The 18,962-nt window shown below is 40.2% G+C and overlaps 1 protein-coding gene across 17 annotated transcripts in view; it reads right to left on the bottom strand.

The window, feature by feature from the left end:
- The window catches only part of CCDC171 (coiled-coil domain containing 171), a 311,338-nt gene that overhangs the window by 262,112 nt on the left and 30,264 nt on the right, over positions 1-18,962 (bottom strand). For 16 of the 17 annotated variants that reach the window (XR_009763232.1, XR_009763234.1, XM_061630303.1 and 13 more), the window contains 3 exons: positions 14,256-14,402; positions 6,401-6,493; positions 5,057-5,217 (listed from right to left, as the gene is read on the bottom strand). Coding sequence is in view for 15 of the 17 variants with exons in the window: in XM_061630303.1 (XP_061486287.1) it covers positions 5,057-5,217; positions 6,401-6,493; positions 14,256-14,402 (401 nt within the window). In the remaining 2 variants the exon portion in view is untranslated. The remainder of the gene's footprint in view (positions 1-5,056; positions 5,218-6,400; positions 6,494-14,255; positions 14,403-18,962) is intronic. The other variant, XM_061630347.1, reaches the window with a different exon arrangement.

Genomic DNA, 18,962 nt, shown 5'->3' with positions numbered 1-18,962 from the left:
AACAATACACAGTATAACAGCCAGTTGTTACAAATAGTGAAGTTGAATGGCCACAAAACCAGTATGAAAATAGTTATTTTGAGGAATGAGTGACAGAACAAGATTGAAGATAAAGGAAAACATGAACATTCCCAATGAAAATTCAAACCAGGAAACAACATGAAAGTAGTGAAAACATTTGGGAAATTGAGATAATTGCTCGACACAAAGATAACCAAACAAGGGACAGAATGAGAAAGTGCAACAAGAATAAAACCTGGTGCAAAGTCGTGTAAGAACTACCTGAAAGGAACGATGCATCCATATCAGAATGTCTTGCAAGAAAACAAAAATCCAGTTATAAATTAAAATGAAGTATATAAAATTTTTATTGGATGTTGAAGTAGAGCCATGGTTATCCCGTTCATATTTTGAGTGGTCACTCAAAGAAAAGTTACTCTGCCATTCAACTGCTAGCATTGCAATAAAATGTTACATTTGTGGAACTCTGTGTTCAGGGTGGCATAATTCAGATGTCACACTAAACCAGAGTTTAGTGCAGAAATGGGGAACCTGTGACCCTCCAGATACTTTTGGACTCCAAGTCCTATTAGCCCCATTCAGCATGGCCAGTAGTCAGGGATGATAAAAGCTGGACTCTGACAACATCTGGAAGGCCACAGGATCCCATCCCTTGTTTAGCATAAACCAGTGAGTCTTAGCTTGTGTGCTCTGCTCTGCTTCTCCCCTTTTCTCCACAAGTGAAGCTACGGTGAGGAATTCAGAAGTTTTAGCTCCAGGTTTCCAATAGCTACATCCAAACACTTAAGCTGGCTAATGTCAAATGTGGTTTGTTTAAACAAGCCAGCTTCATAACCCAATGTTTGAAGTTGACTTGTTTCAAACAACCCATAGTTAACATTTACCACAGTTTATTGGTTTTGAACAACAAGACAAGCTTCATTCAATCTAAACCGGAAGTCAAAGCTTCCAAACTCCTCACAGCTGTGTCAGAGGAGATGGGCATGTGAGCCTGAAGCTTGCTGTGACTCATCACACTAAACAATGGTTTGGTGTGATGTCCAGACATGGCCACTGCTTTAAAGAGTGCAAAGGCTTCTTGTCGTAAGATACTGTTCCCTAATTTTTTGATAAGGTCTTCAGTGATTTCTGTTGTTTTTTAAAGTCAGTGTAAAATAAATACATGTTTACAAATCAACATATTAGGAGAGTGGCTCATGACAGAATTAATGTAAGAAACTAATGGATGTTCCCAAGATGACATACTTGCCTTCTGAATCTTGGATGAAGTGTGAACAGCTAATGACCATGGCATAAAAGAATATTTTTATAATTATACTTACAAGATTGGAGGAGAGTCAACAAAAGCTCTCTTTCAATAGTTGCAGCAGGTAGATGGCCTATTAGGTGAACTGTGGCTGGGGAGAGACAGACATGCACTACTCATGGTGCTTGGTACCTACTACCAGGAAACGAAGGAAGCAATCAGCAGTTTCTTCAGAGGGAAGATTGGATCCTGCTCTACTCTATTCCATTTCTCACAAGATTCCAATGAGAGGGTTGAGGTCAGAAGAGAGAAACTATTCTGGCTGCCTCCTTCTTTTCTCAGGCTTGGAATATCTGAGATAGGATGTAAGTTCCCGTTCCTGTTCCTTTCCTCTTTCAACAAGCCTTTTAAGTGGAGACCTATCCCAGTCTGCATCTGTGTCAGAATTGTTTAATATTTTTTTTACCTTTTTAACCCTTTTTTAAAGTTTTTTTAAAAAATGTTTTTAATGCTGTTTTGTTTTAATGTATTTTAAGATCTGTTTTTATGATGTTTTAAAGTGTTTTAGTGCTTTGTTTGCTGCCCTGGGCTCCTGCTGGGAGGAAGGGCGGGATACAAATTGAATAAATAAATAAATAAATAAGTTCCCTTCAATTAGCCATGCATCTTCTCTGCCATATAAGGCACAGGTCTTCATTTTGCCTCATGGTAGGGTGAAGCAATATTACTGTGTTATTTACAACACTCTGGATATTTTCATGATTAATATTACACCACTTAACATGAGTTTAATTATCATCAAGTGGCCACTACAGAACATAACAATTTCCAGGCCCAAAGAATTCTCTCTCTTTTCCACAGATGGCTATTAAGTATGGTGGATCCAGAAAGCATTTCGTATCAGTACTGAGGGCAAACATTACGGATGTTTTTACATGGGAGGCTTAAATCATCTTTGAACATCTCTCATGCTGTTTATATTAATATCTGATCATTGTTCATTGACTAGATTGGGGTGAGAAATTTTTCCCCTCTATAAAGGGCCACATTCCCATGGGGTAATCTGTAAGGGACCTCACATTCACATTGAGAGAGCAGACGAAGCACAAGAAATAAAGAACTTGCAATGTGAAAGAACACAATTCTCACTGAAAGGAATATGATCCTGGCCATCATAGCATAGCAGGCTTTCAGTTATAATCTGTTGTGCATTCTGCCTACGGCGTATGTCACTTAGACAACAGGACAACCCTCTTTCCCCATTCACCATTCGTTGCTCAATCAGTCTTGAGAATCCTACAGACGTCTCAGAGGAATGTCCTAACTCCTGTCAAGACGACCTCATTTGAGTGTCAAGTAGCCATCATCTCTCTTGATTCTACCTAAGTGCTTCACATTAGAAGCTACTTTCATAAGCCTTTCCTCATACAACTTCTCTGAAGACTTGTAAACTATCCATTGGTTCACATAACCAGGTGGATGAATCTCGAAAGACTATCTGTATTAAAAGGCAAGATGCTGCTTCTCCAGAGATTCAGATTTATAGAACCAGTTCGTGCTGGCAGTTGGTACAACAGAATAACTTCTTGGGCACAGAGAACATGTATTGGAGCACAATGGAAGCAAGCAGCTTAGGCCCTAGAGCAGGTGTGGGAAACCTCTTGCCCTTCAGATGTTACTGAACTACACCTCCCATCAGCCCTGGCCATTTGCCATGCTTGCTAGGGCTGATGTTGCAGTTCAGCAACATCTGGAAGAAGAAGGCTTCTGAGCCCTGCTGTACAGACAGCTTTGGAAAATTGACTCTGTCTGCGATTTTCATTATTGTTCACTTGCCATGTCATACAACTTCCCTAAAAATAAACATTGTTTTCCTGTTCTCCTGCATTCCTCTGCAAATAGATTTTAAACCTTAATGTCTATCTATGCTTAAATGCTCTTTTGTGCTAAAGCTACTGGCAAGTACTTAAAGGGCAAAGCTACCTTATACAGGCCTGTCTATTCATCAACCCAGCTCAATATTGTCAGCTACTGTCAGACTGGCAGCAGCTCTTGTCCCTTTGGGGATAAAAAAAACTTTAGATGCCAGAGGCTGAACTTGGGACACTGCACTCAAAATATGTTTTTTGCCGCTAAACTATGGAGCCTCGCCTAATTAGAAAAACATTGAATTTTAAATAAGGTTTATTACTGCCCTGTTTTGTAGGTATGGAATGTTTCATGAGAACAAGCTGCAGCGAAGTAAAAGTAGTAAACACCCATCCTTTGATCCTCCCATATTTTTTCATAATGGCCAATGTGCAGTTTATATTCACCTCTTAAAGAAGAACCTCTTAAAGAAGAGATGGCTTTTGGGCCAATGGGCACATTTGGAATTTGGATAAAGTGTTATGGCACCACTCACAAAATGAATGCCACAAATGGTGTGGCATAGCACAAAACGGCTGCTAGGGGGACAGCCACATCACAAAATGGCTGCCACATCTAAAAGGGCAGAAAGAGAGACAGGGACCGCAATATGGTACAGGCATGCCTCCCCAGAAATGGGGAAAAGCATCTACATCAGCCACTGCCACACTCAATCTTGGAGAGAAGCTCTTTGCACCTATCCTTTGTTCAGCATAGAAGGGAGGATGAGGGCCCAATCCTGGCATCCAATGAAATGAAGGAATGTTTAAGGGAGTGGGTTCAATGTAGGAGAGGCTGAGTAAGTAGAAACAGTAACTGAGTTGGAGGAGCAAACAGTCTCTCGCGCATTGTGGATATTTGAGGGGATATTTACCAAGACCTTTCGCAGACGCCATTGGAGGTACTGATGGACACAATGGCACCCATGGACAATGTGCTGACGCAACTCCTGACTTAAAGTTTTAAGCCTGAAAAACACTCCACATTTAGCTTCCAACTGCAAGACTAATATTAGTGTTTAACTTCACAGAAGTGCATGCCAAAGGTGAAGAGAAGTTCCAAAGTCAACAGGTAAATAAATTTTCCATTAGAATAATTCCATCTGGCTTCCAAAAATGCATCAGCTTTTCTCTAGGTACATTTGACATTCTACAGTTTTAGATTTTCTCATTTTTGCTCAAAGGAATAGCCTGGAATTTTCTCTCAAAGTGAAGAAGAACAGAAATTTGTGGGAAAGAGCTGAAAATTAAAATTCCTGTACTGAAGTTGCATGGAATCTATAATCTTACCCGTATCTACTGAATTCAATTAGCTTTTCTCCCAAAGGATTGTAAATGAAGAAGCACACTAAAGCAACAATCAAATTGGTACCAAGTACAAAAATGTATTTTATGTCCTTAGGTCTAAGCATTTAAAAGAGGTTCCCAAAGAGTTCCACATTTACAGTTTAACAGCACAATCCTATACATTTGTACTCAAAAACAAGTCTTCTTGAATGCAATGGGGCTTACTCCCATGAAACTGAATAAAAGACTGCAGTCTTAAGTTTCAAAAGGGATCAAGGCACAGTGACTACTTCTTGGATTGTTCAAAGGACTGGGGGGGATTAATAAAAACCAATTCACACACTAAGTGTGCTCACACAGTAAGCACACATCACAATAACCTGATAAAAGCATATAAATGATCAGCTCTGAGGTACGCAATATATATATTTTGTAAACCGCTTAGAGGTTTTTTACAATCAAGCAGTAAATCAAATTTTATTAAATAAATAAATAAATAAATATTCAGGGTATATGATCATTCAGTTTGCCAATTATTTCATTTGTCAATACACCAAATAAATACCAAATGTGAATCAGGAAATGAACAACTTACATATTGAGTTTTTCAAAGCTCTCGTAAGCATTGCGCTTCTCTCTTTCATAGGCTTTTTCTACCTCTTTAAATTTGCCTTTGATCATTTCCAAATCGGAAAGTGCTTCTGCTTGGCTGGCCTTCTCCACTTGCAAAGCTCCTTCAAGGTCTCGAATTCTTAACTGAAATATATAAGAAACCAGCAATCAACACTCAAGGAAAGTGCAGTATTTTGTTGTCCAACATCACATTAATTTTTAGGCAATACACTAACTGTAACAGTGTTGATGGACATTTTATACACACAAGGCTGGTGAAGGCATAACTTCTACATCCCTTAACCATGGTTGGGTCAAGAACAAATACTAGTTAGGATTGAGATCTGAACACGCAAAGGGTTAAACCAGGGGCATGAATCCACAGGCTGCTTGAAATCTTCATGCCATTAGTGTGCAGGTATGAAGAGAGTGTTTTAAGCACATTCCATTGAATGCACTTAGAAACTCTCCCTGCAGTCAGAAAACTTGATAAGCCTGAACATGGCTACAGTCAGCATAGATATATTTGGAGGCAGTATGCTTCCAAATACCAGTTGCTGGAAACCGCAGGAGGGGTGAATGCTGTTTGCACTCAGATCCTGATTGCAGGTTTCCCATGGGCAACTGGTTGACCACTGCGAGAACAGGATGCTGGACTAGATGGGCCATTGACCTGATCCAGCAGATTCTTATGTTCTTAAAACCAAAATGTGATTAAGGGGATGGGTGAGTTCCTTCACAAAATCATGTGCAGCCTCCCATCACTCCAATCCTCTTCAATATGAATTTTCCCTGCCCCTAACCATGAGTCTGTGTTAAGTCTGAGATGACCTTAACCATTATCAACACTAATCAGTGTTTATTTTTTACCTGAAATCAGGGTTTCAAATTGGTTAAAGGATAACCCTCATAAACATTAGCACGGTGATTATCAGAGGAGACAATGCAGCAAACCATAGTCAGCAGTAGCAGGAGAAGGAATGGGCAAGGGAGAAAGAGCATGCAATCCTACAGGGGGGTTCCCAATCCTGAAATCATGATTAGAGGATAGGAGATAAAAGGTTTAATTTTAGAAGCTATAATTGTTGTCCAAGTACAGTACTGTGGTCTGCGACACTGTGCCAGTATCATGAGCCAATCCAGGATGTCAAGCTGGTACACTAGCAAAAGACAGCTCTGTGATGCCACCTAAAGCATACAATATCATAGCCCTTTGGGTGCCCCTCATACTATGTTTTGTTAAAAGTTAAGCAGGTTCTCATCTCTTAGGTGAAAGCTAGTCCAAGATATATTTATCAGCTCCACATAACATCTGTCACAGATTTACCTGGATTATTTCAGAATTAAATTTTGATTCCAGATGTGCCGCTCTCTCAGCCTCAATGTTTTCTTCCAGTTTCTTTACTCTTACTGTAGCTACCTAAACATAGAAATGTTAAATGGATTAAAGACACATAATCCTTGATCACTGCAGAACAATCTACTAGGGATTACTCTTGAAGAAAGTCTGATCTTCATTTAGTGCAGAATTCTGTTGCTCACATCCTCATGGGAGGTGGGCAGAGACAGCTTTAAACCAAATCTTGCTCAATGCATTGACTTTTAGTTCTAGGCTCTGGGTCTATTAATGATGCTAGGCTTGCATTTTAATGACCCATGTTCAGCGCACCTGTCACACCTGTATATAGTATACTATATATATATAATGTATTATTAAATTTATATCCCACCCTTCCCCCCAGAAGGAGCCCAAGGCAGCAAACAAAACACTAAAAACACTATAAAACATCTTAAAAACAGAGTTTAAAATATATTAAAACAAAACATCTTTAAAAACATCTTTTTTAAAAAAGCTTTAAAAAATGAAGCTTTAAGAACATCTTTAAAAGCAATTCCAACACAGACACAGACTGGGATAAGGTCTGTACTTAAAAGGCTTGTTGAAAGGGAAAGGTCTTCAGTAGCCGTTGAAAAGATAACAGAGATTGAGCCTGTGTAATATATAAGGAGAGGGAATTCCAAAGGGTAGGCACCACAACACTAAAGGTCCACTTCCTATGTTGTGCAGAACGGATATCCTGATGAGATGGTATCTGCAAGAGGCCCTCACCTGTGTTATGGAAATATACAGAGATACTCAGCGTCTGAGCTGTGTGTGCGCCAATGTTTGTATTTACCTAAGTAGCAGGCTTTTACCCTGCATTTAGATCAATGAGAGTTAAGACTTAGTAAAACAAGAAAAGCTACTTTATTTATAGAAATACATAGTAGGTAGGAAAGGCATACCTAGTTCTAACTAAGTTGGAGATGCAATGCCCAGACTTGGTATTGCCCTCATGGCTCAGGGGAGCGAGCAAAGACTCTCCTCAGACAGTCAAAGAAGAAGACAAAGGAAGGAGGGACAGATAAGCTTCCCTGAGCACATCAGTTTACAATGGAAGGAGATTAGGTAAAGAACAGCACAGGTAAAGGTAGGCAAGCCTAGCCAGCTGGAGGACCCTAACTCTATCTTCCTTCTGGAATACAAATAAAAGAACCCAAACAGGAGCTCCTCTTGCCCCACTTCCAACAACCTGCAGAGTGCAGTGATCAACTGGGTACATAAGGGGTAAGACAATCTTTCAGGTATATATTGTTGTTGTTATGTGCCTTCTGGTCGATTACGACTTATGGTGACCCTATGAAGCAGCGACCTCCAACAGCATCTGTTGTAAACCACCCTGTTCAGATATTGTAAGTTCAGGTCTGTGGCTTCCTTTATGGAATCCATCTCGTTTGGCCTTCCTCTTTTTCTACTCCCTTCTGTTTTTTCCAGCATTATTGTCTTTTCTACTGAATCATGTCTTCTCATTATGTGTCCAAAGGATGATAACCTCAGTTTCATCACTGTAGCTTCTAGTGATAGTTCTGGTTTAATTTGTTCTAACACCCAATTATTTGTCTTTTTTGCAGTCCATGGTATCCGCAAAGCTCTCCTCCAACACCACATTTCAAAGGAGTTGATTTTTCTCTTATATACTTTTTTTACTGTTCAACTTTCACATCCATACATAGAGATCGGGAATACCACGGTCTGAATGACCCTGACTTTAGTGTTCAGTGAAACATCTTTGCATTTGAGGACCTTTTCTAGTTCTCTCATAGCTGCCCTCCCCAGTCCTAGCCTTCTTCTGATTTCTTGACTATGGTCTCCATTTTGGTTAATGACTGTGCCAAGGTATTGATAATTTCTGACAAGCTCAATGTCCTCATTTTCAACTTTAAAGTTACATAAATCTTCTGTTGTCATTACTTTAGTCTTCTTGACATTTAGTTGTAGTCTTGCTTTTGTGCTTTCCTCTTTAACTTTCATCAGCATTCGTTTCAAATCATTACTGGTTTCTGCTAGTAGTATGGTATTGTCTGCGTATCTTAAATTATTGATATTTCTCCCTCCAATTTTCACACCTCCTTCATCTTGGTCCAATCCCGCTTTCCGTATGATATGTTCTGCGTATACATTAAACAAGTAGGGTGATAAAATGCATCCCTGTCTCACACCCTTTCCGAATGGGAACCAATCGGTTTCTCCGTATTCTGTCCTTACAGTAGCCTCTTCTCCAGAGTATAGGTTGCACATCAGAACAATCAGATGCTGTGACGCCCCCATTTCTTTTAAGGCATTCCATAGTTTTTCATGATCTACACAATCAAAGGCTTTGCTGTAATCTATAAAGCACAGGGTGATTTCCTTCTGAAATTCCTTGGTCCATTCCGTTATCCAACATATGTTTCAGATATGATCTCTGGTGCTTCCTCCCTTTCTAAATCCAGCTTGGACATCTGGCATTTCTCGCTCCATATCTGGTAAGAACCTTTGTTGTAGAAACTTTAGCATTACTTTACTTGCATGGGATATTAAGGCAACAGTTTGATAATAACTGCATATATCAGGGATATATATTCAAGTATATATTGGGGACACAAGATCTTTACCGCTTGGAGAAAGGAATTTTCAGTGTAGGTGCCACAATTCTAGAGTGAATTCCATGGAATCCCATTTCCAATATTATACAGTCACGAGAGTGGTTGCATACTATAGTGAGCATGGACTTTTCGCATTCAGCAATGTTAAATTGAAAATACCCCCCATGCCATTCTGATGCTTCCCATAAGCTCATTCAAAACAAAACCTTACAAAACTTACAATCCTGAATTCAGAAACGCTTGCTTAACAACCCTCTTAATTTTCATGGCGATACACAAAACAGACAGAGAGAATCAAGAGTTCAAAGTGTAAAAATAGAGGGGGGAAACCCAGACCGCGTTTGGACTTTTTCCTGTCAGAGTTCTCATAATTTGTTAAAATTCATTAAAAATCAGCCATGTTCACAGAGTACCTGTAATCCTATTACTGACCTTGCCCCATTCTCTGAACTTCATCTTCTGCAGTTTAAAAGTTAAAAAAAAAGCCCGGCTGATTTTTGATTAATTTAAGTAATTTAGCATTGAAACCAATGAGACCAAGAAAGGACATGCTCAGTAAGAACCAATTGTCAGTGTTCTAAAAGCCAGACTCACAGCTGCTGTGCTTTGCAAATCATGGGGCCACACCCACACCAGACCTTGATTTCACTTTAGACAGTCATGGCTTCCCGCAAAGAATCCTGGGAAGTGTAGTTTGTGAAGGGTTCTGAAAGGACACTCCTATTCCCCTGACACAGCTCCAGTGGCCAGAGTGGTTGAAACAGTCACCCGCTCTGACTGAAGCTCTGTGAGGGGAACAGGGCATCTCCTAGCAACTTTCAGCACCCTTCACTAACTATACTTCCCAGGATTCTTTGGGAGAAGCCTTGACTGCCTAAAGTGAAATAAAGGTCAGAGGCACGTTACCAAATTCTTCCAAGCTACACAGGAAGTGGATTGGACTGTGAAAGGCCAACCCAAATTGTGTTTGCATTTTTACCAATGTGTAGGGCAATACAATATCTCATGTCTCCTGCTCCCCTGGTGCATTCATTATAGCTGCTCAATTTCCCTGCTTTTCAAAGTTTGATAGAAATATCTGTTGGCTATAGGTACGTTCTTAAACCACAAGGGTTTTTTTGCCTATTAGTGAATTATAATATACCAATGATCAAATTCCTCTTTTGGAAAACTCACTAGACTACCAATTTTAGTTTTTGATAGGAAGGAAAACTTCCCTATTCAGCTTCTGATTTTTGTCAACTTATCATTGCAATTATTTGTCAGAGTGTATTTTGAAATCTCTCAGTGCATATGTTATTTTTATATAAAATTGATTTGGAGTACTTTAGGGAAGAAAAGCTGATGAGAAAGCAATTTATTAGAATTTGTGAAAAATATTAGGTTTTAATTAACCAGTCTTAGAAACACTTGCAGGAAGTCCCAACTTTTCTAAAAAGAAAGTCTTCATCATTTGACTGTGAATCCGTATCTCCACAGTGTGCAGCTTAGGATTCCATTCCTAATTCTTTTACATTACAAAGTTAGGATATTTTGATTTCGGCTTTCTCTGCAGTTTCTAAGACAACATGCAGTCTACTCTGAAATCACAACAGTTAAGCACCTCCCACATTGATACATTTACTGTAAATTACAACATAATCAACAATGGATACCACCAAAGACCGCACTGGCATGGTCAAGGTTTCAGGGATATCATGACAAGTAAATAAAGTCTTACACATGCTGGCTTATGTAAGCAATACAGAATTTGTTTATTCCAACAGATCTGACAGCATATTCTAACATTAGTATAAAAAGCCCTGGGAAGGCAGGAAAGATGCATTTATTTATAGCACACACTGCTTAAACAAACTCAGCAGCTGATAGACCATGATAAAGACCAGTCTTCTCCAACGTGGTGCCCTCCAACTCCCATCAGTTTCAGCCAGCATGGTCAATAGACAGGGATGATGAGAGTTGTAATCCACTATATTGGAGGGGAGGGGGGAGAGCAGATTGAGGAAGGCTGTTATAGATCATGGGTGGGGCAGCTAACTGAACTTGGTAGGTACTTAATTCATAGGACTGAACAACCTCATAATTTTGGTTTGATTAAAAACCATAGATCCATCTTTCCCCTTCCCATACATTTTAAAAATACTCTTCTTCACGCATTTTGGGGCAATTTTAATTTACATTTTGCATTTTGAGTATTTTCAGAACTAAGAGTGACAAGGCTGAAAAAGACATTCAGGCAAAAAATCCCTGTCTTACGTTAATAAATACAATCGCATGTTGGCCAGCTTCTGGTTCTAATGGTGTCAAGATGCAAGGAAATATTTACACTGCCAAAAGGTGTCCAAATAAGGATTCTATCAAGACTTCCACCAAGACATACAAGAACCACAATCCAATAGTTTATGTATGACTAGAAAAAGTGATACAGTAGGGCCCTGCTTTTCAGTGGCCAGCTTTGCGGCATTCTGCTAATATGGCGGCTTTCAATTAGAGTAAGGCCCCTTCTCATACGGCGCTTGTTCTGCTTTTACAGCGTTTTTTGGGCATCAGACTCCATTCTATTAAATGAGTTCCGCTTTTCGGCAGGTTTCGCTTTTCGGCAGGGGTCTGGAACGTCACCCGCTGTATGAGTGGGGCCCTACTGTATTTAAATTATTGAAGTATTCCTTACCAACAGAGGCATGGACACTAGACAAAATGGTACTTTAAAATATATGACCCCAATCCAGAGAAAGCTAATCAAGTCACATGATGTCAGTCGATAAGGCAACTTAGCAGAGACTAACTTAAACCCTGTTGATTTCAATGGAACTTAAGCCCACAGCCAACTGTCTCTGGATCAGACCCTTTATTTATAGCAGGAGATTTCTTGTACATGAGAATTCAAGTTACAAGGCAGAGGGTGGACATGGGATTGGAGAGGGAGGAGAAAAAAGTGCAATCCCATTGCACAAGCAGACATTTGCTTTCACAAGGTTGAATTCTGCCCCCAAAATCCCACACATCTTGATTATTCTTTAAAAAATGACTAAATTCCCAAGTTAAGAAGCTACCTTATACTGAGTGAGACCACATGATTGTCTAGCTCAGTACTGCCCACTCTGAACGGCAGCAGGTCTCATGGATCTCAAGCAGAGGCCTTTCCCCATCCTACCCAGAAATGCTAGGGATGGAAGCACTGTAAGCAAATCACTGTAGCAAATCACTGAGCTACAGCAAGAATAGAGTGGAGAGAAGGAAACACATTTTTTTAGGTCTACTTCACATATTACTCCTGCCGAGGCAAAGCTTCTTATGCTTCTACATATCGCTTCTGGCACACTTGAAGGAGCTGTAAGGATCCTATGGAAAACCAGAAGGAAAATGGCAATATGTAATCAAGCCCCCAGTGCGAATAAAGCCTCTCTCATTTTAAAATAAGCAGTGGAAGACTCTTTTTTTGTCCATTAAGAAATCAATTAACCAGATTCTTTTCTTTCTGCAGTTTATTCTGTATTTTACTGGAAACTATCATTTATTATTGCTCTTGCAATTACGATTTTATTGTTTGTAAGCTGCTTAGAGGTCTTTTTGAAAAACATGGAGCAGAATTTTTTTTAAACAACTAGTAAGACATGAATCTCCAGGTTCAGTTACCAGTTGCTGAAGGGCAAACAGAATGGGAGAGCTGTTGCCTTTACACCCGTTTGTGAACTTCCTGGAGGTACCTGGGGAAAAAGATGCAAGACTAGAAGGGATTTCCAGCAGGGATCATCTTATGTTCTTGAAATTACTGTTAATTTTCAACTAGTGACATTTCCTCTTGACACCCACCAGAGGGCACCAAAGGAACACCAAAAATTTTCCTTATAGCAGCAGGCCAAGATATGCAATGCTTAACTATCTATCATACTGCTACATTAGAGAGAGAAAATTTAGAAAGCTATTCTGGCAATCAATTCCACTACTTATTAAAAGCATGGCCCATTTTGCTTCATCTGCCTCATCATCAGTCCAGACTATACAGCTGTCTGATTAGGGATTTCCTCCCTTGCATGCAACATTTATTTGCTATAACATCTGCTTGTACTGTGTCTTTTTTGGGGAAGAGGCATAAGGGGGTAGCCCTGGTGCATATCCCTAAAATCTTGAAGCCCTGAACAATTATAAAGCTTTTTATAAAGGGGTGGGGGAGAATGAGATTATGCAAGTCAAGGGTAGAGAAGTTGTGGCCCTCCAGATGTTGCTGGACTGCAACTCCCATCATCCCTGACTACTGGGCAAGCTGGTTGGGGCTGATGGGAGGTAGAGCCCAGCAAATGAATAAAGTCAAGGTCTAAACAAACATATTTCTATCACCTAGGTAGAAAAAAAATTAAAAACTTTGCAAACAGCAAGTCTATGATAGCCAGTAGAATATACAATATTGACCAAATAATCTTATGTGGCTTTACATATCTGGCTGTGCCAACTAAAAATGCCATGTAAATATTGATTGAACCACAGCAAAGGAATCCAAAAGTGTGATAGCCCACAAATTAAAATCCAGAAGATGGTTACAAGTAATCTGCCAAACCCTTTTCAGTTTTAAAAAGTCTTCATCACTGGTGAAGAGCATCTTGTTGTGCATTGGGTCAGACAGTGAATTCCTATCATCTTCACACTGTGCTCATTAGAGTGTATATTTTTAACAGAAGTGAAGATTAAGAATTGTTGAGACTTGCATATTGATGTGTTGTGGAAGAGCTTCAGATTATTATTTTTTGAGCTTTGAATCTGCAACAAACATAATTAATACATTACAGCTGCCCCACCCCAGCCCTGTCCAGGTAAGTAGCAGCAATGCCAGTGTAGGGAAGATGGCTCTGACCCACCATATGTGCCATGTTTTGACATCACCTTTTAATTACAGAATATGGCAACTTTTCCCTATTAAGGAAACCAGACATGGTAACACAATGAATGTGCTGCTAAAGGCAGCTATTGGGGAAGGGCTGTAGTTCAGTGGGAGAGCAACTGTTTTACATGCAGAAGGTCCCAGGTTTAATCCCTGGCATCTGCAGGTAAGGCTGGAAAAGGCCTTTGTGAAATCCAGGAGACCCGCCACCAGTTAGCGTAGACACTACTGGGCTAGATGGAGCAATCGTCTGACTCAAGATAAGGCAGCTTCCTCTGTGTTCCTATAAGCCATCAGTTCCCAACAAAAGAGCATTTCCCGGGATTGGAAAGGCACTTACCTCAAGCTCTTTTTTAAGCCGAGCCTCTCGCTCAGCACTGAATTCAAGTTCACTGGCCTGCCGCCTCAGTGCTTCTGCACAGCTACTATGTTCCAATTCCAGCTCTTGCATTTTCTTGTGAACGTTCTTCACTGCACTGTTGCTTTCCTGATAGAAGGGGGGGGGGCATTACTTCTACTTCAGCCACAAGCAGAAAGGCCAAAAGAAAATGTGCTTTAGAGGTAAGCGACCATGCAGTTAAGTTTCATATCTATCCCAAAGTCCCATGTTAGTCCTTTCTTAGGCTGCAGTCCTAGTCACAGTTACTTGGAAGACTGCACCAGTGACCCAATAACGCTTCTAAGTACATCTATTTAGGAGCGAGGTGCTTGCCGTCACTATTTTCCATAGCACCTAGTTCCCCAGGAATTCAAAGAAATTCTCATTTTCAATGCTCCTAACAGGTTTACACACTATTTCTAAGAAAGTTGCAATGAGTTTGAATATTTTTCTCATCCACAACATAGCAATTTCTTATTTTTTTTTGTTACATTCATATCCTGCCTTTACTCTTTACCACCAGGCAGACACCCCTCCCCCCCATTTTATCCTCACAACAACCCTGTGAGGTCCATTAGTTTGAGAGACAGTGACTGGCCCAACATCATCCAGTGAGCTTCATGGCTGAACAGGGATATGAACCTGGGTGTTCCCAGTCCTAAGCCAACAGTCTAACTACTACACCACACTGGCTTTGTTGTTGTGTTGTTGTTGTTGTGTTGTGGTGTTGTTATTGGTGTTGTTGTTGTTGTATCCCACCCTTCCTCCCAGAGGCAGCCCAGGATGGCAAATAAAAACACTAAAAACCCTCTAAAACATCTTAAAAACAGACTATAAAATATATTAAAACAAAACAAAACATTGTATTCCTTAAGATATTCTGGCAGCTTCCCTTCCAGAGAGTGTGCCCTCCTTATATTTATTTTATTTATTTATTTATTGTACTTATATACCGCCCCATAGCCGAAGCTCTCTGGGCGGTATACAGTAACTAACAACATCAAAACAAATATACAAATTTAAAAACACATCTTTTAAAAACAATTTAAAACACAATTTAAAAATTTAAAACAATTTAAAACACATCCAACTTCAGAGCAAGCTGCAAAGCCTTGTAAATTAGAATTAGACATTTCAGTTTTGGCCTGGTTTTCCACAAATCACTCATAGCATTGCCAGTTACAAACACCTCCTGCTCCTTTTCTGCACCTTTTACACCTAACTGCTTTGGGAGCAAAAGAACAAAGATTGCATCTCTGAAGATTCTCTGAGACTTCTCACCAACTTCAGTTGGTTGCCCAACTATGTCCCTATCTGGACAGGGCCATGCTCAGGTAACCTCCAGATTAGATTACTGCAATGCACTCTATGTGGGGCTGCCTTTGAAGACAGTTCGGAAACTACAGCTTGTGCAAAATGCAGCAGCCAGATTAGTAACAGGGACCAGACGGTCCGAACATATAAAACCAATTCTGGCCCACTTGCATTGGCTGCCTGTATGATTCCGAGCTCGATTCAAGGTGCTGGTTTTGACCTATAAAGCCTTACACAGCTTGGGACCACCTGATGGAACGCCTCTCCCGATACGAACCCACCCATACACTACATTCAAGATCAAAGGCCCACCTCCGGGTGCCTACTCCAAGGGAAGCCCGGAGGCTGGCAACAAGGGAGAGGGCCTTCTCAGTGGTGGCCCCCAAATTATGGAATGATCTGACTGACGAGGCGCGCCTGGCGCCAACACTGTTATCTTTTCAGCGCCAGGTCAAGACTTTCCTCTTCTCCCAGGCAATTTAGTATGTTTTAAATTGTTTTTATATTGTTTTAAGTTTTAAAATTGTCTTTTATATTGTTTTTAAAATATGTGTTTTAAATTGTATATTTGTTTTAATGTTTTTGATTGCTGTAAACCGCCCAGAGAGCTTCGGCTATGGGGCGGTATTCAAGTGCAATAAAATAAATAAATAAATAAATAATAGGGGGAAAGGATGTACAAGTACCACCACCTCAGAATCCGCAAAAGCTTTGCTGTGAGCATTCAGAGCAAAACACCGAGATGATAATTTTCAGATCTGCAGCTTCTTACTGCAACACATTACAATCAATTTAGGAAGCAGAATACTGTGCATTGGTTATTAGTTTGACTGTGTGCTCAGCATGCTCCTCCACTATACCAGTAAAAACGACCGCTGCAGGGCATATATTTACTGTTGTTGCTTAACTGCCCAATACAATGCTTTAGCCATCATTAATTTCTAAACATGTTGGTCTTGTTGTAGCACAGAAGTATATAGCTCCTGTGTGAGGGGAGGAAAATATATATAATTAGCTTGTTTGCCTGATAAGACTTCAACTGGAAGATCGGGATATTTAAAGTGGCACTTACAGCTACCAATTTAGTTTTTCACATAGCATTGTTTTGCAAGCTTAATCTCATACTCAAGACTGTTAAAGGAAAAGTTACTGCAGGGTCACACCCCAAAAATAGCTGCAGATACAGTCTGTTAAAAGAACTCAAAATGAACACTCTGCCTGCAGTTATGATGCCTTGGCCTTCTGATCCCATCTCCACTGTCAGCTAGATGCAACAGTGTGGGCAGCCTGACCCCCATTTCCTGTCCTAACAACAGGACATCTTTTTCTAGTACCAAAGAGAGACCTTTTCCATTCTCAAAGAACTCCATTCCGATCAACTGTCCAGAACCAAGATGGACTACGTCTCCCCTGCTTGAAAGTACCATATTTCTCAAGCCTTGATATGCACCACATAACCACAATCATCTCATCCATTCTCTTTCTCACTCTCTAACACACCTTGTTCCCCTTCTCAGCCAAGCCTCTCTCTTTCCATGACAGCTTGCTTTTTTCTCACTCATTCCCCTCTAACCAGCCCTTCATTTCTCCCTCCAATGTGACTGTCTGCAAGATACTGAATTACGTCCAACATTGTACAATAAGACTTCCACTTGTACAAAGCGACTTAGCTCCTTCCCCTTGCAGCCCAAAAGGTCCCTCACCCCATATCTGTTCTAGAGAACCCTCTGATTTTAGGGGTGCAGCTGCACCTCCCTTAAACTGAGAAAATTTGAGAACTCCAAAATACAGATGACCCCCAAGCATTTTCACCTTTTCATTGGATTCAGGTGAGGAAGTAGAAATGCTGGACATATGCCTGCGGTCAGTAACGGATGGGAAAAGGGCTAATATTCTGAGGCTCATTCGTGATGAGACAGAGGCACTATATTCTGACCAGGAAAGCAGCATTCCGCTTATTCAATCTAGAGAAAGTTGCATTCCCCCTTGAGGATCAGGTTCACAGTTTGGAGGTCCCATTATGTCTGGCCTTTGCCTTGCGACGTGGGCATCCACAGTATCTGTGGCACGAAGTATCTTGCACCAGTTTCCACCAACCAACACCTTTGCAAATGTGTATTGCCTTGTGCAGGGGGCTTTTCAGGAGATACTTGGCAATTGCTTACAGCAATTGCTAATGTGTCAGATTTGGAGCAGCAGGTGAAAAAGAGCATTTTAATCCATTGCCAATATCTACTTATAAGCATTATATAAATATAGTGAGTTTCAGAAAAATAAACAAAAGCCATCATTTTCAGTACCAGAGGAAATATAAATCAGCACCCAGATGCCATCTGTGCCTTAGAAAAGCTGTTTCTAAAACAGCCATTTCTCAAAAAAAACCAAAAACCCTATACTAATTTTTAGACTTCATCTTTAGGCTGTTTCATGTCCATCACAAGCCTCATCTACCTTGACAACAAGAGAGCAGTAACTAGATTCCCAGTGGAATCCAATATCTCTCAGTTCCATATACTAAAATAAGGTTGGAATGAGGTGACTACTCAGAGAGATCCTTGATCTTCTACAATCTGTTGGGTTAGGGTTTTTCTCCCATTTTGTTTTTCTACAAAATAACATTGCACATAAACACACACAATTGAGTGGATTTGTAATTTCCCCATACTATCTCACACAAAGAGTGTGTCTCAATTCCAAACAACTGAAGACGAAAGGAAATATAAAGTATTTATACCAGAAACTGCTGTTCTACAGAACAAAAAGTTATTTTCATACATACTGTAAACAGCTGAAGTACACAAAAACAGGCCGCTTTCTCTTTAGATGACACTATAAAAATTGCTGTGTTAACTAAGTAAAGTTTACAACAGAACTGAACGAACCAGGAATAAACTTAACCAACTGTGGGCCATATGGTAGTGAATGGCCTAAACAAATACTGTTATGGCTGCTGGTCATCCTTTCCTTTGCTAAGGAGATTGGTTATCAATGATACAGAGTGGATGATGGCTATCTTCTCAATGGGATCTGATGGAGATCTATCTAGAATGACAGCCAACAGTGCTATCTGATCTCCACACCCAAAGGAAGATAAGCAGTCTTTTGGGAAAGACACAGAAACAAACAGAGAGGCTGAGAATTAGTGGAAGGCTGGAAGCATCTTGGGGTGCAGGGTAGCTCTCTCTGGAGATCTGATGTGAGGTAGCAGATCCGCTGCCTGGTAAGAATGCTCATCTACCACTTGTCTCAGCTTATGCTCTCTTTGCATGATTATAAAAAAAAACCCAAATATTACAAACATATTGTAAATCTCTTGGACTCAGTTCCCCAAACCCAGGTAAGACTCTCCTTACA

Source organism: Rhineura floridana, chromosome 1, assembly GCF_030035675.1.
Source record: "Rhineura floridana isolate rRhiFlo1 chromosome 1, rRhiFlo1.hap2, whole genome shotgun sequence".
Lineage (NCBI taxonomy): Eukaryota > Metazoa > Chordata > Lepidosauria > Squamata > Rhineuridae > Rhineura > Rhineura floridana.
The sequence above is the reverse complement of the archived record's forward strand: the minus strand, read 5'-3'. Positions and strand labels throughout refer to the sequence as shown.